The sequence below is a fragment of the Struthio camelus genome, chromosome 4 (genome assembly GCF_040807025.1).
Source record: "Struthio camelus isolate bStrCam1 chromosome 4, bStrCam1.hap1, whole genome shotgun sequence".
Taxonomy (NCBI): domain Eukaryota; kingdom Metazoa; phylum Chordata; class Aves; order Struthioniformes; family Struthionidae; genus Struthio; species Struthio camelus.
Window position 1 is genome coordinate 70,189,201 of NC_090945.1, and position 24,259 is coordinate 70,213,459.

General features: G+C 38.7%; 1 protein-coding gene across 11 annotated transcripts in view; it reads left to right on the forward strand.

Moving 5' to 3' along the window:
- LDB2 (LIM domain binding 2) overlaps window positions 1-24,259 on the forward strand; it is a 214,721-nt gene that overhangs the window by 157,944 nt on the left and 32,518 nt on the right. For all 11 annotated transcript variants that reach the window (XM_068943319.1, XM_009673303.2, XM_009673296.2 and 8 more), the window contains exons 3-5: window positions 4,620-4,792; window positions 10,075-10,197; window positions 11,850-11,933. In XM_068943319.1, coding sequence (XP_068799420.1) covers window positions 4,620-4,792; window positions 10,075-10,197; window positions 11,850-11,933 — 380 coding nt within the window. The remainder of the gene's footprint in view (window positions 1-4,619; window positions 4,793-10,074; window positions 10,198-11,849; window positions 11,934-24,259) is intronic.

Sequence of the window (24,259 nt, forward strand, 5' to 3'; positions counted from 1 at the left end):
TGTGGAATTAAAAAAAAAAAAATTTGTATCTGATTACTTATTTAATATCATAGCTGTGATTTAGGACATAGAACAGTACAGGATTCAGAGCTGCAAAAAACAGTCTGGAAGCAACAAAAACACAATTTTTATTTCATTGATTAACACTTCTATAGTTTGAACGCCTAAAGATTCTGTATCAATTTTCCAGTTATCTTACGTGCCGTATACATATATGCTAAATATAAGTCTGTGCCCCTGAGAGTTTGTCCTGGGAAGGCAAGATGTGGCAAGTTGCCTGAACAAAGGAGGGCTTTGGTATCAAGCCCTGCTTCTGAAAAAAGGCCATGAACCTTCATGCTGTAGAGAGGGCATTCAGATTTGACGGCCTATCTTTGGGACACAAAGGGAGGAAGTGTTCTTCTATTCCTAGCCCACAAATAATACCAGTTTCCTGTGAACTGGAAAAACATGTTTACTTTCTGTTTTATTTGAATCTTCCTTGGGGAAAAAACGGTACCACCACCATATGGTGTGTGATGGTACCACAATTGTATTACAAAGTATTTTGTTAATCTGCTTTTCCCCACAGCTAGTCTGAGGTTTGCAAAAACCCTGAACTTTGCTAGTTACAGCCATTCCTACTTAGGTATTTTTGACTTTTTGGGTTAATTTGGGATGGAAAAATATTTTTAAGCTTAAACATTTTCCTGAGAAGAGAAACTGTTTTACATCCAGGCAAACGTACTTAAGATAGGAAATAAATGAAACAGCAGCATGAAAATAATAGCATCATATCAGTGTGATAGAAGTGTATCATTGCAGGCCAAGGCCAAAAAGCTTGGGCACGATGTAACTTTCTACCTCCCTAAGAGGCGCACCACAAACCATTTAATTTTTCAGATTCTTTTATACTTTTCTTTAGAATTATCCTAGGAATTATACTTAAGAAATCCTGTGCAATATAGCCATTACTGACCTATAACGCTTCTTGCGTAAGTTCATAAACTAGATTAATTGATTTCTGAACCTCTTGTATTCTGGGCAATGTCATAAATCTCCCTATCTTTCCTCAATTCTAAAATTGTATTTTGGTCTTTGATTCACCTGAAAGGTATACAAAATCACGTGTAGCCAAGCAGTTACACCACTGAATAGGCTAAAGGTATGTCATTCCAGCTGATGCAGGCATTACGTTTTGTGCAAAATAGTCACTTTGGATATGCCTTTCTTGTAGACATTTTCATATAAATAACTATTACTTGTTGCTCAATCCAGCTGATCTTTGTCAGTTTGCTTTGCTATCTGGGGATTTGCTAGCACAAATGAAGCACACATTAAGGGACAGTGCCCACTTCTCATGGGAAATGGTATGTCCTCAGATACTCAGGTAGGAATGAAGGATGCTGTCCGTGACAAAATGATCATTTAAAGCAGCATTGCAGTGGTCTGGAATTTATGCCTGAGTGCTGAGGAGCAGGTGAATTTTCCTTGTCATTTACAGAGCATCCAGTATCTTGCAGTGCAGGGCGTCAGAGCTCACGCTATAAAAAGGCCTTTTCTGGGAGTGTCACTTTTGGAGCCTGTTAGTATTTATATAGGTGCAGATATGACTCTGTGGCTGCTTTCCTAATCTGCAGCTTGCTCTGTGCTCTGCACTGTGTGAGTTCACATTTCTGGCCTAAGGATGGCAAAACTGCAAAAGTGGCCATAGTCATCAAGTTGTCCCACAGTCCTTCCTTCACATTACTTTGAGTCCTCCTAGGAAGGAGCCTTCAGTTGACTTCCCTACCTGGCAGAAGTCACAAGATGTTACCGTAAACCTGTTGAGGTTATACAGTGGCGGATGCAGGGGAGTGTGTATGTCCATCTCTGAGTATGCCTACCTACTGCAGGAGCAGGAGGACAAGGCACATTTGTCACATTCACATCCCTGTGCCCAAGCACGAGTTGTATACATATGGCAGGGCTGGGGCTGCACGCACACACGTGCCTGCATGCTCACAGTTACATGCTGGAGGAAAAAAAATCAAAGCAGGCCCTTTGCACTTAAAATACATAAAGGCTGTGATGGAGCCTGGATTTTGTAAGTGTTCATGGCACAGCCTTATGCTGTTCTTGGAAATGTCATCTCCTGCACAAAAAAAGCTTTATTTCCACTGTAGAGAGTTTCATCTTCATCCTAGAGTTGAAATGATCTTTTTGAGCCATTGGCTGCTTCAGGAAAAGAACTAAAACCCTGAACCTGATTCAGTATTCTCTGGCAAGGCAACCTAGTGAGCAGAGGACAGGTCTGCTTGTTAATACGCATTTCTGTGAATGTTTCTCCTGGAGGGGAACATGAGATATAATTGTTTATGCTGGACATTCACATTAGTTATTTCAGTTTTACAGACAGACAGCATCTGCACACACATCTCTACTGGAAAATCAGATTCCATGGGGCATATGCTTTTGTACACCTCTATTTCTCTTCGTTAGGTCCCTCACTTTGTTATTCACAGTGGCATAATATCTCTATGGCAAACACAGAGATTGCTTGTCAGGAAAAGTAATACGAATAAGGTATTTAATGTATTTCTTGCCTTCTTTAATGTGCTGTAGCTACTGGAAACGAGGCAGAAAACAACACCATATGACCATGCTACCTTGAGACCTATCTATAAACTGCAGTTAAAATAGTTTCAAGATCCTTGAAACTATTGCATTGATATGCAACTTGATACTTATGCATTGCACAAGTAACATGAATTTAGGTTTATCACAATCAGTAGGAAACGCTGGATCTTCATATCACACATTCATTGCTTAGGATGATTAGCAGGAAATTTAATTTGCGCTAATTAGCCTTAGGGGAGCAAGAAATTAACTTGATGGGTAAATTTCGTATTTTACTATATACCAGACTAAGCAACATGAAAAAGAGGAGTTAAAGCTTGAGTACAGTCTTATGCTGATACACTGGACTTTAGTTTCTCTTAATTAAATTAAAAGACTATAGAAAATTAATATATGCTTGTGAATGGGTGGTTTTTTGGAGAGCCTGAGTTGTAGAATAGTTATTCCCAGTGTATTCATTGAATTGTCAGCCACATCTGGGAAGTGCAGTATATTTCTATACATTAAATTATGTTAATATCTAATAGCAAAATCTTTAGCAAGTCCTTATTTTCCATGTTTGTAAACTTCCATTATGTAATGTGCATTATAATTGCACATGCACTATTTCAGAATGTAGTGTACAGAGCAGAAACAAGTTGCACAGAAACTCTCTGTGAAAACCTCATACTTTTTAATTTACAACATCCCCTTGCAAATACATTTTAAGAGCCAGGACCTTTGCTCTTATGCTGCCAAAACTCCCATGAAAATAAGTTTTTTAGAAGTTACCCTCAAAAACACACAGCAAATGAAAGCGGTATGAATCGCCACATAGTCCTAGTAGTAAAAATTAGGAACTCATGAGCTCCAGTCTTGCCTGTTGATGATGACTTTTCTATCTCCATTGTTCAAAAACACTTAGTTTAGGTTGCTTGGTTTTTCCATCTGTAAAATGGAGGTAATTTTTATGTATCCGCCAGTCAGAATTAATATGGATTAATTAGTGTATGCAAAGGAATGAGTCATTCGATATGCAAGTATTGGTCTATTATAAACTAAAACGTTATTCTGTAATACCAAGCTTGCGGTTGCATCCAAATTTATCTGTAAAAAAGGAGATAGAAAACATCAGTTGCATGCCAGATAATTGCCTTTGATGTCTGTGCTTCGGCTAGTCTGTGCATCTGAAATGCTATTACTATTACTTATTTGGAGTTAGGTCCTGTAATCCTTATCTGAAACTGCTATTGAATTCAGTGCTGTGACTTCAGTGAGAGTTTTGTCCAAGTAAGTGCTGCAGATTTCTATCCACTGAGTCCATACTGCAGGGTTTAAGAAGTGTGTATAAGCTAGTTAAGGTGTCTGCTCAGACTTTCTAGCCTATGACAGCAATACTGCCAGTCTAAAAAGTGATCTCAAGTAGACTACCCGGTCATATATATTGTATAACATATCTTATACTGCATTCTCTCTTTTTTTTCCCCTAGTCTCCAGGACTTTGATTTTTCAGCAATAAGCCGCCTTATTCAATCTCTTGGGCGGGGGGAATATATGTGTGTGGGTATTTATAAATATATATGTGCACACATACAAAGATATTTGTGTGCATAAACTCCCTATATAAATGTGCTTTGCCTTTTTGGGTGTGCAAATATATTTCTGTAAATGCTCACCGCTTGTATTTATTCATTTATGAGTAATATCCAACTTTCAATCAGAAGTGACACCATGTGGCTTCCTGTATAATAATTATTTTGAGACAAAAAGAAATTGTTTCAAGAGTGACTCTAACTCTCCATCAATGTAAAAACACTAAGTAAGGTGAGCCCGCTCCTTCTGAATGGAGTAAGCCGTTTTCATTGATTTTAATGGGAGCAGGCACAACTTCATTTCGACAGCAGAGAGAGAACATGTCATTATATTATTCAAATGAAAGTTTGATTTCATTGCACTAAAATTATTCATGTTCTGTTAGCAAATGGTTTGAGATTTCATAACCTGGCGCATTTGCTGAATTCTGCTTTGTATTTTCCTCACAGCAATTGGAAGGACCCTCATTCCTCGTTATTTTAGCACTGTCTTTGAAGGAGGTGTAACAGACCTGTATTACATTCTCAAGCACTCAAAAGAGTCATACCACAACTCATCCATCACAGTGGACTGTGATCAATGCACCATGGTCACTCAGCATGGAAAACCCATGTTTACCAAGGTAACAGGGAAGACTCAATGCAGCATGTTGTTGGTTTTTGTTTTGTTTTTTTCTTCTTCAGTGTATATAAGGGTGAAAAATACTGGCTGTTGCATTTTTCTGGTACACTGAGATTATTTCTAATACTGCAAACCTTTGAAGCCCTTTAATTACTATTTTCTGTGTTCATTACGTGACCGGAAAATTCTGTGGGCATCTTCTGCAGTTCTCCCAGAGAGATTGCAAAAGGAGCACATAAAGCCAAGTTGCCAGAGCCATCAGATGTATGTGAGTTAAATTCAACCTGCCTATCTCCTTTTCTCTTGGCTTGATTTTCAAACAACAATGAAATTTTACATTGCTGCTACATACCATTCTGGATAGTATGCTTTACATTTTATACTTACCCAGTCCAAGCACTGTAAATCTCTAGGCAAATAGTGATTTAATACAGTAGGATGCTGGCCCAAAGGGCAGTGAAGCCAATGGAAGAACTCAATTGATTTAAGCGTGCTCGGGATCAGGCAGTTAGTACATATTCAATACTTGTAATCAGTAGTGAATTATCTTCATGCTTTGGTCAGTTCCAATCCTGCAGCTAATTCCTGTAATTAAATTGGATGCAATGTATTTATAAAAGCAGGACCAGAAAGGTGGAAAATATACCAAATTAAAACAAAAATCTTATATTGAAAAAAATCAGTAAAGTGGATGTCAAAATGGAAAAGCATACTTTACTAATTTAACAGGAATTGAGTCTGTTCTGTCTTGTGCCTGTTCATCTGTATGAACTGCACCCTTTGCATGGAGAAAAACTTAAAGGAGAAGGGGCATCAGGAGGAGTTAGCCTGCCCACAGCACCCTTGGCCCGGGGGACTGCAGAGGTCACAGAGTCGAAAAAGGCACCGGCTATTGCCCGCACCGCAAGCGCTGCTCACGTGGCATATGCAGTTTTATCACGTATTTGAGTCCCAACCTTTTATAGCATCTTCTTCCCTGACATCGCTATGCCTCTTCGAGCGGGCCTCAAACAAGAGTGAGAGGAGCCACTCATGTCCTTAGCACCAGTGAACTGAGGCATGCTTTTTATGGTATACTCGTTCTGGCTGTCCCACTCAGGCCCCCCCTGTGACTTACATCCACCAACACAAACGCAGAGGGAGAGACATGCAAAGAGACTGCGGAGTCTTAGGTGGCACCTCTTTCCCACCTCGCTGCTCATGAAGGGTTGTGTGTGGTAGGCGTACGTAGAGAAAACAAAGAGGGTACATGGTAGCTGCTTTCCCCCTTTGCGTGGCTCCCTAACAAGATTTCTATGTCATCTCCCTTTGTGTTAGCTTTAATGCAATTTTAAATGAAAATCAGTAAGTAAAACATACTTTTTTGGAATCAGTAAGTAAAACATATTTTTGTCGATGCAATTAGTTTATTTTGCATTATTATTACACCACGTTCCAGTGCTGTTACTTTGGAAAGAAAGACAATATGCGGCTGAGACAAAGTCAAAGGTACATTGGAGCAAGGACTGGGCTGTGTGCACACCTTGTGCGAGGGGAGCCTGGCACAGAGGCCTCGGTCCTGGGGCGGGAGCAGCAGCCTTGTTATAATCCGTGAGCCCCTCCGTGCGCGTTGCTGTCTTCCAGGGGCACGCTACCTGCTTCAGCAGTGAAGTTCCTCTTGGGGATTCTAGTTTAAACCCTGTATCTCTTTGGAAAAGTTCACATGGGACGTATAATTCGGATTGTAGGAGAAAAATAGGGTTTTGTAGTGTGTGTATGTTTAAAATAGGAGTTGGTTAGTAAAAACAAATTTGAAAAAAACCACAGCAATCGGTAGCATAAAGGAAAAAGAATATATTACTCTCCTTCAGAAATATGTTAAAGTCTAATACTGGCTCAGTTGCCCATGTGTAACTTCTAGCAAAGATACCAAAGATTTGTACCCAAAGGAGCAACTGTTGACTCTTACAGCACTGGTGTTAGACCAAACGCGGACCTGCCGTAGTAAGCAGCTCTCTGGCGGCTGGAGTGTAGCTCCTTACATCACCTCTAAATTTGCCCCACTGAATTTGCTGCAAAGATATTTTTTGTATGCAAAAACACAGATTAACTGTACTTGTTTAACAGCTGTTTCAGTTTCACAAACAACCTGTAAGCTACACATTCATTAACTTCTAATATAACGGCCTGAAACAGTTCTCATCATGGGTGGAGTCGGGAATGCATAGCTGCATTTTATTCGTTTCGACATTTTCCTGGTTAGAGCAACTCCCTGCCTACTGCAGTACTGAGTGCGTATATAAAATGGCATTTCTAATTTTTTTTTTCAAACAAACATAGCTAAGCACATACCTAACTGTAAGAATATAAATTGTCCAGCTTGTTTTAAGAGGACTATTAGACCCTATAAAGTAAGAAAAACACTAAAAAATGTATTTTATCAGGGAATAAATAAATACTACACAAAAATTGAACACAGTTCAATAGCATGAATTAAATGCAATAAAAGAAGAGCTTCAAGTCCTAGCTGCCGCACTGGTTTATCCAGTAGATATTTCTTCCCCCCCCCATGTAAAGGAAGGCATTAGGAGCGCTCCTGCGCCCGCGTCGGTATCCTCAGGGTTTACCGGCATTCCAACTTTGTGTGGTCAAACTGTTTTTCTGCCGTTAGTGATTTTGGTATTTCCTGATAGATTGCAAAGGTGAGCTTTACCTTTACTGCAATGAGCATCTTTTGCTAGAATATTTTTTTCTGTGCCCAACAACAGGTCGATCATCTGTATTTTGTACGTGCAGCACTTAAAACTCACAATGATTTTAATCCTTCCTAGCAATATTTTGCATTTTCCACGTTTCTATAAGCTTTAGATTTCTTTTCATCTAAAGAATCAGGTTTGAGAGACGGTCATTAATAAAAGCCGAGGAGTTTTAAAAGGCGCGTTACGTTAGAAAATTGACAATCTGAGCAATAAGGAGCGGGACTGAAGTTATTTTTCCGAGGTGCCAGCCGTTGGATTTCCTGCAATTAATAAGTGCAGTGAAGGGGTTAAAAAGCAATTGGTTAGTTTGAGAAATGTTCTTTTTTAGCTTTTTCCTGGCCTAGTCTAGAGCAGCCACGTGACGTACTGAATGCCTGCCAGCCTCTTTCTTGTTGATCCTCCGGAGACCATCTGTGCTGGGGGCATTGATTAGAGTGTGTCTGCTGGGATTACATCTTTTCTGTTGCCATGCCAACTAATCAGCTGATTGTGGTTACCACAGAAACAAAATGTCAGAGCTCACAGTACGCTAACATGAATTCGGCACAACAGAAAATGTTTTCTTAATTGGAGACCCTTTTGATTTTTTGGATTCTGTGTAAAAGGCGGCTTTAAAAAAAAAAAAGAAAGAAAGAACGAAAGAAAGAGAGAGAGAGAGGCCGGTTTAAAATAAGAACGGTGCCAATTTTATTGATTAAAAGCAATACATAAAATTCACCTCTGCATAGGGAAATTAAATTCCTTTGTAAGATGTATAAATTTTTACCGCTGTGATATGAGTTATGTGTTTCAGTTTTTCTGTTAAAATTTCTTAATGCCAGGGTATAAAATAAACCTGTTAAGGGCTGTGCCTTTTTGAGCTTTACAGAAGAAATATTTGAGAAGCCACAGGTATTAGTATAAGAATTATTTTAAACCTGAAGAATTTTGATGTTAACTGGTCGGTAACCAGGATCTTTGGCCTCCACACAGTAACATCAATATGCCAAAACGTTTCTCTCGTGGGAATCCGTATGTGTGTGTGTGCGTATACGTGTGTAATCTTTTATCGTAGTGCAACTGATAGGAAAATCAAAATCAGAGTCAAATGACAAAATAAGCCACATAAAAAATTTGAAGGCACTGAGGGATGTTGAAAAGGGCAGATGAAAACCTGTTGCAAGATTCTTCTTCTTAGGCCTGCAATAATCCATCCGTATAATACGTCTGCTAAAGTTACCTAACTGTTTTTGCAGAAACAACTATGAGAAGAAACTGCGGTGACGTTAAGTGAACGATTAACCAGAAAGACCACACATTGCCGTAGCGGGAGCTAGACAAGTCTGAGGTCAGGGGTTGAAAAAAGGCTCGGTTGCCTCTAGCATGGCTAGCTGTTCAAGCCAGACATTAGCTGAATTAAAACTAAAGTTGCAAGAAGCTTCCTTCAAAATGGAAGGCTAAGGCAAGTGTTTGTGCTCCGCACTGTAAAGACACTGCACCAATTGCTCTCTCCGTGCCATCTCTGTACCCTGCACTTGCAAGTTTACTTTGAACAGGAGTTGTAAGGCTAAACATCCAGATATCAATAAATAAATAAATAAATAAAAACAGAGGTAGCTAATTTTCAGATCAGGCATCATTTACAGTACTCCTTGGTACCCTGAGGTGGGATGCCATGCAAGGAGTATATTTGGCATCTTAAAGAAGACCACAGTATTTTTTCCACCTGAAGTCGTGGACAGCTGTTTAAAAGTCTCCAGTATTATATTTTATTTTTCATCTTCAGGTAGTTGCCACTTGCCGCATTTATTCCTCCCTTACGTTCTTTCCTTTCTTAAACTGCACCCGATGGCTGTGCATGGCTGTCTCAGAGCTTCTGCTCTGCTCCCACGGCTCTCAAACCCACCGTGGCAATGCAGCCTGGCTTTCCTTGGAAGAGGGGATTAATAAAAGCAGATAATAAATGAAAGAAAAATTAGAAATGAGATAAAATGCCTGGAAAAGTCAAGAACACTTGGAAAAGACAAGAACTCTTGGAAAAGACAAAAAAAAAAAAAAAAAAAGGAAAAAATCAGATTTGGCCACAGCCCTAGCAGACACTACGTACTCCAACTGAGTACGTAAAAGAAGGGTTTATATACCAGTCTGTTGTGAAGGAAGATCAACATAAAACAAGTTGGGAAAGGCTGATTCAGCAACTTGACATCAAGTGTATGCGATTGCACCACAATCACCTGCACTGAAAGGTTGAGTCATTAATTAGCAGTAGTGAATTGAGAGGGAAAGAGAATTGATGCAATAAATAAGATTTAGTGCACACAGTGCTCTCTGTTTATAAAATGCTATAAAATCTATAGTATCTATAGTTACTGTATCCACAATAAGGCCTATGAGTCATTTTCCCACATGGCTTTTTTTCTCCCCAAGAGAAAGAAAAACAATTAGCAGAGATGAACAATAGGATACTGCTCGGGTACTTCTGAATGTTGTTTGAATTAACTGATGATACAATATCGCTGAAAACAAAATTCCTGGGCATTTATTTCATGTCTTTTATGTATTCTAGGTATGCACAGAAGGACGTCTTATCTTGGAGTTTACTTTTGATGATCTTATGAGAATAAAAACATGGCACTTTACTATTAGACAGTACAGAGAATTAGTCCCACGCAGCATTCTAGCCATGCATGTAAGTAATCCTTTTTTCACTTGACCTAACGCAAAGAGATGAGATTAGGTTTATAAAGAACTCTAGCAAATTTCACACCCAAGGCAATTAACTATAAATATTTTGTTTTGCCTGCAACCACATCCATTTACAAGTTCCTGCATCACTCTCTTGTTTCTCAGTGTTCTATTGTTGCCACTATTGCTCTATTTTTTTATTTCATTTTAGCACATAGTTTTTTCCTTTAATCCCATTTAGTGGTCTGTATGATTTGGGGCCAAAAGCTGTTCTTACTAATGTTCTCCACTAAAGACAGTGAACTTTCAGCATTCCCCATAAAAATTGAAAGTAGTCTTTAAATAAGGCAAACTAATTTCACCCCTGCATGAGACAGAATACAGGTAAACACTATACATTTACTTAGAGACCCTTAGAAATTGAATCCAGATCTTCTTTTTTCAAGTCTTTTTTATGGCTGAATGAAAACATAAACATTGGAACATTAAAACACTAAATATTCTGTGGGTTAACGTCAAAATACTACGAGATAAATTGTTTGAGAGAAAAGAACTACAGAGTATTATTGTTACTTTCAGTTCTGCACTGTAGAAACATTCATATTAGTAGGGCTCCATATACAAAATTAATTGCAGGACTATGGTTTTTAGAGACAGTAAGAACACAGGGTCAAATGAATGACCTTATTTTAACATTATTGAGTTATTTTGATATCCCACGATACATATCTGTATGTCAGTGAGGAGTTTTAAAAGACTTAAGCAGCCTGGACGTTTTTGAAAATCCTATTATAGACCTGAAGAAATACCTTTTAAAATCTGGCCCACCATTTCTATCCTAGGGATTTCTTTTATTTCAGAGGGCTGATCTTCTGAACTCTTCAACAGCATCCCATTAAGAGAAAATGAGGATCGCCATGAGCAACGTTCTGTATTTAGGGGGCTGTGATTCAAAAAGGGTTAGCCAACAACCAGCAGATATTAATTTTAGCATTAAGACTGATCTCATTTTAAAGAGAAACCTGGTCTTGCAGGTAGGGCTCCTGGCTGGGCCTGGGAAGAACTGTGCTCGGATTTTTCCTGTTTGATTCTGGGAAAATAACCTAGATCAGCAGGGTTTTCCCTTGGTGCCGTTTACATGATTAAATTTGCTGCAGGTGCCTACTGCAGCACCTCCTTGAGTGAGGACTCTCAAGTTCTCTCTGCTTTAGTTTCCCATCCACAAAAAGAAAGTGATACCTTCTTTACTCCTGCCGTTATCTGCTTAGTCTGTTCGGCCTCCCAGCTGACAAATGAAAGCCTACAGGTACGCTCTGATCCCTCAAAGCTTTTTGGAGGGTTCCTCCTAGGCACTGCAATCTGCTTGTTTGCCCTCCTGTCCATGACCAGAGCACCTTGTTCTCTTGGATGAGCATGGGTGGAAGAAAGACACTAGAAAACCGTTTTTATTCTGCTCTAATTTAATGAGATTTTGCATTTTGCTGTTCAAACAGCAGAACAATAGTTGTGGTAACTCTGTGACTTAAGTTTAGCCTCCAAATACAATTTTTCTATAGGAACAACACCCCTCTTCAGAGAACCCTCTCCTCTGCTCCACCAAGCACATAAAAACAAACAAAAAGCAAAGTGAAAATTATTTTTTCCTTTGATGTTTAGGCACAAGACCCTCAGGTGCTGGAGCAGCTGTCCAAAAACATCACTCGAATGGGTCTGACAAACTTCACCCTCAACTACCTCAGGGTAAGCGTACCGTAGTTGATGATTATTGTGAGCATTTTTTAAAAGTTTCTGTTATCGTCAAGTCAAGGTAAAGAGAGCAGGGTCTGAGTCAGGTAAGAAACGGACCTAACTCTTAATGAGGATGAAGGCGAAATACAGAGACTGCAGTAAAGATCTAGCTAGTAGCAATGTGCCATTAAAAAGGGTAAGAATTTTATCATAGAGTTAAAGGAATGTGTGAGTAGCCCTGTGTTTTTGATGTTCTTTTTTTCCCAGCTTTGAATAATGGGTTTATTTTTTTGTTAGTAAGAAGCTCTTTACCATTTTTAATCTCCGTTTCCCTGTTCCTGAGAAAATGGCAGCTTGTTCTTATTAACAGCTGCCAGTCTTCTCCACCTCTTCGACCTTCCCATCTCTCCTAGGCAGAGGCAGGGCTGTGAGAAAGCTCAGCACCAATCCTGTTTGCAGCAGTCCCTCGAAGCAGTCCTCACTTCACTTGCCTCTGGGAGTCTGAGTTCTCTCCTCAGCCTTGCACTGAAGCGAGTGTGTTTTTTATGATTAAATAATGCATTTGTTCCCATTGCTTTTTGACCCTTGAAGTGCATTCAAAGTTTGGAAGTTTATTTTTATTTTTTAAAAGTATATCCTGGTGTGGGCTTATAATGCACATGCTGAAATAGGGATTTGCAAAGTTCATATTTCAAGGTTAATAATGCAAATTTTTCCTATTTTGAGACATGCCATTAGTGGATAAAATGAGGCAAATTACCCAATGATACTCTTGGCCAAGTTAGCCCGGTGTATTTGATTTTATTCCTTTGAATTACATGAAGACTTATTCAACATGGATTTTTAAGACAGCAAGGAAATTCTAGAAAATGCAGATATTTTCAGTCTAACGTAGAGCTACAGATAATCACTAGATTATTTTAGTAGTACTTCATTCAGATCTGTGATCCTTGCAACACATTCCCTCTGGATGGAGTCCTAACCCCAAAGTCACTTGAACTCCAGGTGGCACAGTGTGCTGGGCTGAGACATTTGGTGAGATCTCTCTCACTGTATCTCCATATCTTATAGATTACAACTAATAAGTTATTGCTCATTGCTGCTTATCTGGGGTTAGTGTAAAAGTTACTGTTCAAATTATAGTCCAAGTTATGCAGGGCAGGTTGGAGGTAGTGTAACTGAGGGAACAATTTGGCACAAATCCTAGGAGGAATAATACGTTGCATTAGAATTTTTCCGTGGATAAGTTCAAGAATAACACGTCTGTGTTGTGTGTATTTTATTCTCACAGTTAGTTTAGCTTCCAGTTCGGTACGTAGTCTAACCATTGCATTGTGATATACAGAACACATCCATACAGTCATGATCTCGCAGTTTGTCTGTTCCGTGCAGGCGTCCTGGAGCACGTTCCCCAGAAATTGCCACTGGGGGTTCCTCAAAAGTCAAACCAAGTCCTGCGCTATGCTCTTACAGCAAAGGGGTAACAAGCGGCTGTCTTAGGTGTGTTACTTGCACATTTCCTTTCAGATTCTGCTTCTGAGGTCTTTATGTCCTTTAGCATGACCAGAGCCACTGGCAAGCACTCAGGCTGGCCTACGCTGTGACGCTCAGTTCGCAGCCTCCATGCGGGCTCACAGCGCCATTTGGAATTTGTGGCACTCTATTACCAATTGCTTCCAGGTCCTTTGTGGCATATTCTGTAACTGTGGAGTGTGACAATGCAAATGAGCGTGGCCAGGACTGTTAGCCGCAGCTGGCATCGTGTACCCATGCTGATATCCATGTCAGGATTAAAAAAGGAAGGAAGGAAGGAAGGAAGGGGGGAGGGAGAAAAAAAATCCTCAGAAAAAGAAAACGGGGATCAAGATAAGCACTAGGGAGATAAGCGGTGAAGTGGAAAGGGATGAAAAGATGAAGTCTTACTTTTTTTCCTTCTTCCAGTCTAGTTTTGTTAGCTTAACAGACAACAGTAGGTCTCTGGGTGCAAAGCCTCCTCTGGCTCCTGCTGTGGTGATTCCAAAAGGAAATCTTTTTCTTCAAGACACCCTTTGCTTCTCTCTGTCTTGCAGTGAGGAATTGATCATTCTACTCTTTTTCAGATGTTCAGCTCATCATGGGAGCTCATATTAGATAATATATTTCTAGTTTGATTTACTTCTTTCCCAATTACTTTCTTCTGTTAATTTTAATGTGAAAATCCTTTCTGAACTGAGGATTGTAAAACCAAGCACTAAAAAAAAAATCTGGTAAATGCGTTTAGATTTAAGGTAGTTGGTTTTTTTAAGTCAGCATTTTATGATATTTTATTCAAATTTCCCAGTGTTTAGTAATTAGCATTGTTCTGTGTTCTTAAATAACAATTTGAAATTAAGCATATAAATGATTTTCTTTTTTTTTCTGCTGTACACAGCATAGGCTTGTGATAGTCATGAAAAACTTCACTGATGGGCAGAATTAATCATTTTTGTTCTCCAACGTTCACACAGCAGCAAGCTGTGCTGCAGTCTCTTTAAAGGCAGAATTTAAACCTGGAATTCAGATGGCTGTGATATAAAGGTATAGCCTATATTTCTTGCACTGTAGACATCAGAGAATGCTAAATCATTACTATTTGGGATAATTGCAGTTGCTGGCATATAAACCTCCATTCCAGAGCTGCACATTCCTATAGAGCCACAGCTTTGGATGTGTGCCCTGTTTTGTCTTCATTCACTCTAAATAAAGCTGTCCAGCACAGAACATTGATTTTGTAAATCATATTTAGTACGAATTTAAAATATATTTTCTTGGAACCTGGAAATGAAGCGTTTTGTCCTGTATCATTTGCCAAATGCTCTTTCTCTCTGTTTTCTCTGGCTTTGTATAAAACCATAGGTTTCCTTTCTTTCTAGTTACCAGTTTGTTTTGTTCCAGCATAATTGATTACCTCATCAATGGGGTCAGCAGACTTTGCTGTAGCTGCTGAATAGGAGTTGAACAGGCTGTCTCCGAAATAATGAGCAAAACCTTGTAGGTTTTAAATTAATATCAAGCTTTTTAAAATGTAATTTCTCATCAAGTCATCAAGTAGTAGATATTACAAACTAACAGATAATAAGGCCAAGACCTGTATACTAGTCTCAGTCAGTACAACTCCAGGAACAAACAGGAATCCTGTACAGAGTTTGAGGATGGAGATGGCACTTGGAAGAACAGTTTCCACCAAGCTGCAATAATTCAGTCCCAAGACGTTACCTTCCTAGAGTTTTTTTCTATGTAATTTCCTGCTCAGCTATTTCATTTAGATCTTCAATGTATAGTGGATTTGAACCCATTCTCAACAGTAGTTGTGTCCTAGCAGCACTATTCACAGTTTGGAGCTCAAGTACTCCTTGCTGCCTTCTGTAAAATCATATAGTCTCTCAGAATTTCTTTCATCATAAAAAAGCCATCCTGCACTGTCAATTAGGCAGGACTAACTGGCCTGAGCCTTGAAATATAGTTGCATCTTGCCCAGCAGGTTTTCAAAATTTATCTTTTCTTCTGTCTGGATGGGATGGAGTGATTTCTTAGAGTTCTTTCCCAGTTCCAACCATCCCACACTGTGGATCTGCTCTGGGATCCACTTTATTAGAGCTACTGGAGCCAAACCTGCATCTGCCCTTTGCAAAGGGAGCACTAGTGCAGCAGGGCTCTCCCAGTCTGTGTCTAGAGCCATCATCTAGGCAGGGGCAATGCATGGTCCCATTTCCCCTAACAACCTATACAGCTACATTAAGCCCAGGCTTATCTGAGCTACAAATTATCCAATTTGTTTTCTTGTATAAACCAATAATAAAATGTTAGCATTGCAACATAGAAGACAATATTTTCTGAATCTCCATTTTCACTAATTTAGTCTTTCACTGGACATTTTCAGATTTCTTCTACTAGGGAGATAATATGAATTATTCAATGGGATACAATTTTCTAAAGGCAATACTTACGTTGCAATCAAAATCCATTTGTATGCATACCCATTGCACATGCACAATCTTCCTTTGCACATGCAAGATAGCCATGCATGCAACAGGTCCCTTCACTGTGCAGGGGAACCTTGCTTTTCTAAATACGGTTTCATGCATGCACAGGATACGAACTCAAGTCATTTGGGAGCTGGTTTGTTTCTAATATATATAACAGTTTGTGGCAGCTAGTAGTGAATATTTTACAGCTGTTTGTCAGTCTTCAATGAAGAGAGAGAAAGATTACATGCAAGTGGTGTTAAAGGTGCAAAGTGAGGAAGTCAGGGAAAATAAATGCCATATTTATAGTTGTCCATGCAACATGAATTCATTTCCCTCTGTGAGTTGCATTAAGTTATCATCTTTTAATTGCATCATCATGCATTGGGTTTTTTTGTTTTTGTTTTCCACAAAATCCCTGACTGATTCAGTGCATAGGATGGCTAGCATTTATTGAATAACAGGCTTTTCAGTATTACTCATTTCCTCATAGGCTTTTCTGTGGTGTCATTCTAGTACCTCAATCAATTGCAAATGTTTATGATTGTGTATCACCCATCAGATGAAGAGGCACTATCATCCCTGGTTTGCACATGTGGTATTGAGGCACGCAGATTAACACCGAAGCACTCAGGAGAGTCAGCTAACTGTAGGTGGCAATTCTGAGAAAGCAAGAGCCTGATTTTGCAGAGAACTTAGGATTTTATCTCACGTCATATACTGATAGCAAAACTTTGGATGCAGTCCATTATTTCAGGCAAGGTTCACGGTTGAAAAATGAACAATGTTCCTGGGGACCCACCTCTGAACATGCTTTTTTTCCAAGTCTTAGCACCACATGAGAGCTCAATAGCAGAGACAGGAGCAGAAAGCAGATTGTTAAAGCAGCATCTGATTACTCTAAGTTCATCCTTTCTTGTTCTGCAGTTCCCTGCTTCGTTCTCCTGCTACGTTTCAATTTCTTCAACAGATGAGAATGAAGTCTTACACACAGCAGCTTCATTTACTTTGTTCTGTGCAGTGCATGGGGGGTGTTGGGGAAACAGAGGATGAACTCATGTAGCAAGATGTGGTATCCTAATGGATATGAATAAGGAGTCCTATTAAGGTGGCACAAGTACTCAAAGGTGTGGTTTTGGATTATTTAATCAGTCTGAGGATTCTCCTATAAAAGCTGTCCAAATTTTAAAGAATCCTCAGAACTGGAGACCCTACAAGCAGACACAGCATTTCCTAGCTCTCATGCCTGTAAACGATAGAATTTTTCAACCTAAAACAACTCAGCTTGGGGCAACTGTTCCTAGGAAAATGCAATGAAAATCAGAGTGATCTCACAGAAAGATCCAGATAATCTGTCTGTGCCAACCCTAATTAGCTGATTCTGCCAAGGTTTTGTGGTAATGTAATTTCTTAGCGTTTATTTTAGTAATGATTACTGCAGTTTCTGATTCTCTCCTTTGTGCTTCTAATGCTTTGTAGAAAATTTTATGTTACTTTTGGAATAATAAATGAGAAGAAATATATTCTTTCCAACACCTCATACAGTCTAATGTTAGCTTTTCACTTTTGTAATAAAGATACAACATCACAGAATAGTTATAGCAAGAATTAGTCTCTCTTAACCAGAAGAGATCAGAGAAAATGTTACTGAGAAATGTTTAAAAAAAGAAGTGATCAAGATGGAATGGGTGGGAAAAGGGATGGGAGAGTTCCAGAAAATGGGACAAATAGAAAATGAAGCGTCAGCTTAGAAATATTCTGAAGAGAAAATGAAGTCTGAAAAGATAGGACATGGATGCCAAGTTGGAAAGATAATATTCATGTTGTTAGTATTAACAATAATAGTGTTGTGCTTGTTATCCTCTCATCTCTAGAGCACTTTATTAAAACAAATCAAGTATTTTATAGATGGGGAAATTGTGGCACATCAGAGGCAAAATAAGATGGAGCAAACCTGAAAGCATTTTAAAATTCAGATGGCAATTTTAAACCAGACTTTGGAAAGTAAATGAGCCATTGCAGTAGTATAGCTATAAGTAAGTTATGCTACTTCTTGTGGTTTGATATCAGATCTTAGTTTCTGTGGACAGCAGGAATTTTGGAAGTCAGTGAAAAATAGGGAATGGGAACAGTAAGTGGTTAGAGAACAAATTAGGATTTTAGCAGAGACAGGACAAATTTTACCAGTATTCTGGAGATGGTAAAGGCCAATCTTTATACAAAGGGCACTAGAAGGCTCATGAGTTTCAGTTAAGGAGAAAGATATATTGTGTATGAACACAAGCCAATGACTGTGCCCACTGGACATACAGACCGTATGACCTTTGAAATAAAAATAAGGTCCGAACTAATGAGGATGGAAGGATGATAATAGGCAATGTGAATCCTTGAAGCATCAATGAGTTACAAATCAGAATGAAGTTAGGTTGGAGCAGTTTAAAAAGAAAAAAAGTCAGAAGGGCAATAGGGAGAAAGAGACAAAGACATAGCATTAGGCATATAAAAAACAAGCTACAAGATTTGAACTAATAATGTTATTTCAGAAAAGAAAAAAGATGAGGAAAAAAGTCCAAGAATACAGCCACAGGCTGTTTTTTAGAGGACCAAATTAAAGCTTGGTGTAGTATGCAGTGCAGTCATAAATAATAATAACTATTAATTAAGTATAGGGATGAGAGCTGCAGAGATAGGATTTGTATGAAAACCTAAAAGCGCCCAAACCAGCTTCTTGTTCAAAGCAATGAAAACAGCAAAAATTTTAATTAGTTGTTGAATATTGAATATCCATCAGTGGCTGGTGCAAACTGTTATGCAGAGAAGGATGGGTGGTCAGAAGAGGTCAAGAAATAAGCATTAATGCAAAGCTAGTTATTTTAGAGAGGGAAGTATTCATTGTAAAGGCTTCATGGCAACTCTGTGGCCTGCTCTCTGTTTGGAAAGTGAATCCTATACCTTTCCTGTATTTTTAATCTTCAAAAAGATTATTTCCTGAGTCTCTTTACTCTGTGATCGCAACCAGTTAGGTCATGAAATGTTTTTAATAATTTTTTTCAGGTAGTTAACCCTACTGGTTAGCTTGCTTGTCCCTTCCCCTTCCTCGGTCACTCTTTTTTAGGCAGAACGGCATCTCTGCTGGAGAGATCTTCTGCGATGCATCTCAAGATCAAACTTGCCTTCTCTATGTTTCCATACATTGGAGGCCGCAGTCAGTTTAGGAACCACCAGTATGTCCACATCCTTCCTGATCCATTGCTGTCTCCAAATAATATCCTCAACGCAAATTCATGTCATTATTCTCTCAGTGCATGGTTGCAAGAGCTTTGGGATCCGGAATATCATCCTGTTCCTTGGACAATTCTGTAAAGCTCCTGTTCTTCCTATGTGATACTTTGATTCTTGTCTATACTGATGGTGCACCCTCACTTTGTGTCGTTCACAGAGTCCATCTATATCCTCCCACTTTTTGTGCCATGACCTAGCATCTTTTATTAACAACAGAAATGCTAAGAAAAGACAAGTGACGCTAAGTAGTCATGTAAAATAAGCAGGCCAAAAGTGAACAATGGTCCTGGGTTTCTGTGGTGTTAACAGGTTGGCTTATGCACGCCTCAGTCTGTGTTCCAGTCACCCCTCTGTACTGATGCAGGCGCTCTCAGAGCTGCACAGTTGGTTGGATCAGGAGACTGATCTGATGGGAAAAACTTATTCAGCCGCCTCCACCTAGATGATGGTCAGCCCCAATAGCTCCCTGAGCGCTCTGCGTGCTGGGCAGGCAAGAGAGCAGCAATATGCATTCATAGCAGCTGACAGTGATCTTATTGTTGTACCTCATCTCCAAATTTGCCAGAGCAGAAAGGACAGAGCAATAAGAAAGTGCTGTGGACCTGCACAGGTCCTGAGTTTTAAATGTCCCTTTCTTACTTCTGGATCTGAGAACAGTTGTCTGATCTGTTTTTGGCTTCACAATGATATAAATTTCTTCACTTCAGTAGAGTGACTACTGACTTTCAGTGGTACAGTTTGGAGCAGACTCTTGCCCGTACAAGAGTACCGTAATTTACAAACAACTTGAACTGAAACCAAAATTAGCAGAAAGAGAAAATGTTGATTTGTCATTCTACTGGTTTTGAATGTGTGTGTGTGTGTGTATATATATAAGATAAAAAACACATTTTTGTGAGTACCCTAGGAACTGTACTGTTCAGGAGTTTACCAGTTAATTGCATTAATTGAAAATATTCTCCATTTGTACTAATACATTAGAAAACTTCAGTAAACTGTCTCACTGACATATGTACACATATATGTATATCAGTGTTTCTCTGGTAGTCGTAAATTTGCAGAATCTGTGTTTTGCTTTTGATTTCTCTGCAGACCTTCCATTCATATTAACAGAAATATCAACAAGTACATCAAAGCAATAAACAGAGGCCTGTGATTTTGCATTTGCCTTGTCTAAGGTACACTCATAAGATGTAATGGCTAATATCATTGGGGAGAGTGTATAGGCAGTGCTGATGAGCAGAAATGTTGAGACATGTAGTGATGTTTATGTGAGGTTTGTGAGCAGTGTGCAAGCAGAAGATATTTTCAAAATATTAACATAGGTTTTCAGCTGAATTGTTTCATTTCTGGCACTGTGAGCTGCACAGCTAAAAATTCAGGCTGTATTGAATATTCCCCCCTACATCCCCCAAATGGCCTTCTTAATCCTCTGCCTTGTTACGTTTTTGTGTTAAGTGTTGCTGCCTCACCATTACTTCATAATAATGCGGTTTGTTAATCAAAGATCCAGTTCAACATCCATTGAAGTCAATGGGTATATCTCCTTTGATCCAAATGTCATCTCGTAGTTTTTCATTTATTCAGAGGTCTTTTATACCCATAAAATCCAATTTATTGAAATTAATTTCTCCATTCCCTTGGGCAATTTTAGCCATGAAAATGCCATGCTTCGTGAACAACAACAACAAAAAATGGTTATTTTTATTGTATTTTTTGTTGTTTTGTTTTGCAGTTTTGTGACAAAAGAAAATTAACTTGATTTAGCCACAGATTATAGTTCTTAGGTGAGCCCAAAGGAACAAATATCAACTTGGGGATCTGACTCAAAGAAAAGGTTTAGGAATATAAAAGAATGAAGGAATACAAAAGAATAGTGCTTTCATAGCAAGACAGAATTTTCTCATCTTATTAATCATTCAGGCAAAACTTAGGGCTGATTTAATTAAAGGACTGCGCACTGTTTCCACTCAAGATAAGATGATTTTACATAAAGTCAGTACAAAGCACATGACAGAAAGCCATCCTCCTTGGGCTGATTTCATAGCATCTTGTTTACAAAGCAGGATTCGACCCAGTCAGGTGTGGATCAAAACCTCCAAGGAAAACACAAGCACTCTCTAAACAAAATGATGTTCATGATTAACCAGAGACCACGGTACTCTCTGGAGCAGAGCCCCACTGTGTTGCTTAGGTACACCACCTTCAACACAAGTATTAGTACTATATATACCAGAATGTAATGTAGAGCCAGTTCTTCAGGAAGACACAGATCTCTTCTTAGAGACTTTCCAAGCTAAGTAATGAATTAGAAAATGTAATAATCTTCTGATTGTGATATGCAAACGAAGGAAGTAAAGTTTCAATATTCTAAACACCATCAGACCTTCCAGTTTATTAGCTTTTGACACGATGTATTAGAGCTATGGTGTCATTTGAAATATTATAGTCTATTTTAATAGCAAGTATCTGTCTTTTATAACTCTCCCAATATCCTGGTGATAGTCCAGTGTATCCTTGGATGCCTTACTGATTTTCTTTGCTAGTTTGCGAGATCAAATGGTCAGCCGTACAAAGGGTATCATATCATATATTCTACTGCTATGTGCCCGTGAACAATGTAATTTTAAAAATGAATTAATTTTATGAAAATAATTGCAATAAGAAACAACACGAAATACAGCTTGCTCGTTATGATAGCTAACAGTGTAAGGAGAATGAAAAATGATTCAGAGCAAAATGTATATTCTCGGAATCGTTCAGTATTATCACCAAAATCATATTCATGACACTTTTTCTTTCTTTTGTGCACCTTCTTGGTGTCTAATTGTATCCTTAAGACCATCTGGTCTCTTTATTTGTCAGCTCCCTCATCTACTTTACGGTTTAGTATAAGGGTAGGTTGGTTCTTATAGTTTTATTTTGATTACTATTGCAGGCCACTTTGCTACTTAAAATAAGCTTCCTGTGGGTATAGTAAGTAGTAGGTACAGAAGAATCCTGCTTTCAGTTACGCAAGTGTGCAAACTGGAATTACGTCTCCAAAAGCAGTAGTCTTACTCCAGGCACCAGGGATGTAAGCGGGTGCGGAGTTTCCCCTGTGGTATTTATATATATTTTTGTCTTTAACAATACAAGGTAAAACACTATCAGATTAATCACAATAATATAGTGAGCTTCACAGCAGCAAAGGAGGTGTAGACACTGTCATATCCTAACCTCTGAGGCTTGCTGCCAGGCTGCCGCAGGTCAGCCCAGTTCTGCTGAGATGATGGGGGGCACCTGTGCACGGCCCAAAACACTTCCAAGTACAAACGCAGCTTAGAGAGGAAAGGCTGCCTCCCTTTTAAAGCAAATAAGAGAACCACAAAAGCTTTAAGAGCTTTTTTTTCCTTTCCTTTTCTTTTTTTTCCCCCACTGCCTACTGCAGCAGGGATTAGAAATGCATGAAGCAAGAGGAAAAGCAGTAGAGGCAAAACCTCTACTCCACGTGAGCCGATGAACTGCAGCACCCAGGGGGCTTGAGCAGGATGCTGCCCGTGAAGATACTTTCACATCTGTGCTGACACTATCCTTCCCCATTTCTTGTGCCAAATTCTGCTGGTGACTATTTCCTAGAAGAGGCTAGAAAACCAGAGAAATTATTTTAAGGGTCAAAATATAAAACAAAATACTTCTTAATGCTGCTTAGTTTGGAGCAATAGTTTAGCCTCTTTTCTCTCCATTTCCAGTCTTCCTTAGAATGAGATTAGGGAAGAAGAAAGAAGCCTTTTTAACACTTGCTATCAGTGTATTTATGGGTCTATGGGTCTTCCATTAAAACATTTTTTTTTGTTTTAATGGAAGTTGGGACTACTCAGTACTTCTTGAGATGGACATGTCATACCAGCTTTTACCCATAGTTTATATTCTCACACACACCTAAAGGGAGCTTACATTTTTATCTTGCAGTGTTTGATTTCATTGTTCAAGGTTTTGTTCTTTTATAGTTTCTCTCTGGACTAGAATGAGATAAGAAATATCTTCTGAAGATATCAACTGCCATAGGGTTGTTGATTTCAGTGGAAGTAAACTGAGTTATAAAATGAAAAATCAGGCCAAAATATGAAAAAACTTAGCGGAAAAATACATATTTTTAATGTTCTTAGAGCTGGTTTTGACAAAGATTTTAAAAGTTGAGCTACTTAAATTTGGCTCATATTCATTTCATTTAGGCAAATAAACATCTGCTTTCCCAAAGCAATTAATACATTTTGTCTTTGCTCAGCTTCCCACTAGTAAGGCTGGAATCAAGTTCTTGAGTCTGGGTCTAAGGCTTGTTTTGGATATAGTCCAAAAAGCTATTCATCTATATGTGTAATTGTGGAAGGTGATGCATATAAAGGTGAAAACAATGATTTGCCATTGCAGTCTAGCTTAAAGATGATTTGTGCCTTGGGAATAAGGCAATATGGGCAATTTTTCTTCTCATTAGCTGCTTTATTTGTATCTGCGGGGGCTGTCAGAAACATGCATTTAATAGCACTCAACTCTCTCTGTATTACAAAATAAGGCTGCATGAATCTATGGAATATCATAGAAATCTTGATTTTGTAGAAAATGCCTTTGGTGATGAACGGTTCAACCTTCTGTTTGAGAGTGCTCAAAAAATTAAACAGAAACCCAGAGTAAATTCATCTAGAATGACTTTTTTTATGCTTATCACATACGTAGATATTTTTTATGCATCCAGAATTCTGTGTTTTCTCTAGTTCTAGTTGAGAAAAATTGTACTAGTTAGCAAGTTTAGGCAGTGTGTTTCTAAAGTAATAAGAAAGTCCAGGGAGTGCATCTATGGTTGGTTATCAGCATTAAACACCTTGAATGAATTGCGTAGCATTAGGAAAACCAGATGACTTCAGCTAGCCAAGAAGTATAAGAAAATGCATTGCCTGCAGGCTGTTATGGCTATTATAAAATAGAAATAATTATGAAGAGGGGAAAAAAGTTCATCCACATACATTTACTAAGGTATATGTCCATGACATAATTGAAAATGTATCTGAAAGTTCTAGCATAGTAAAGCCATTTCGT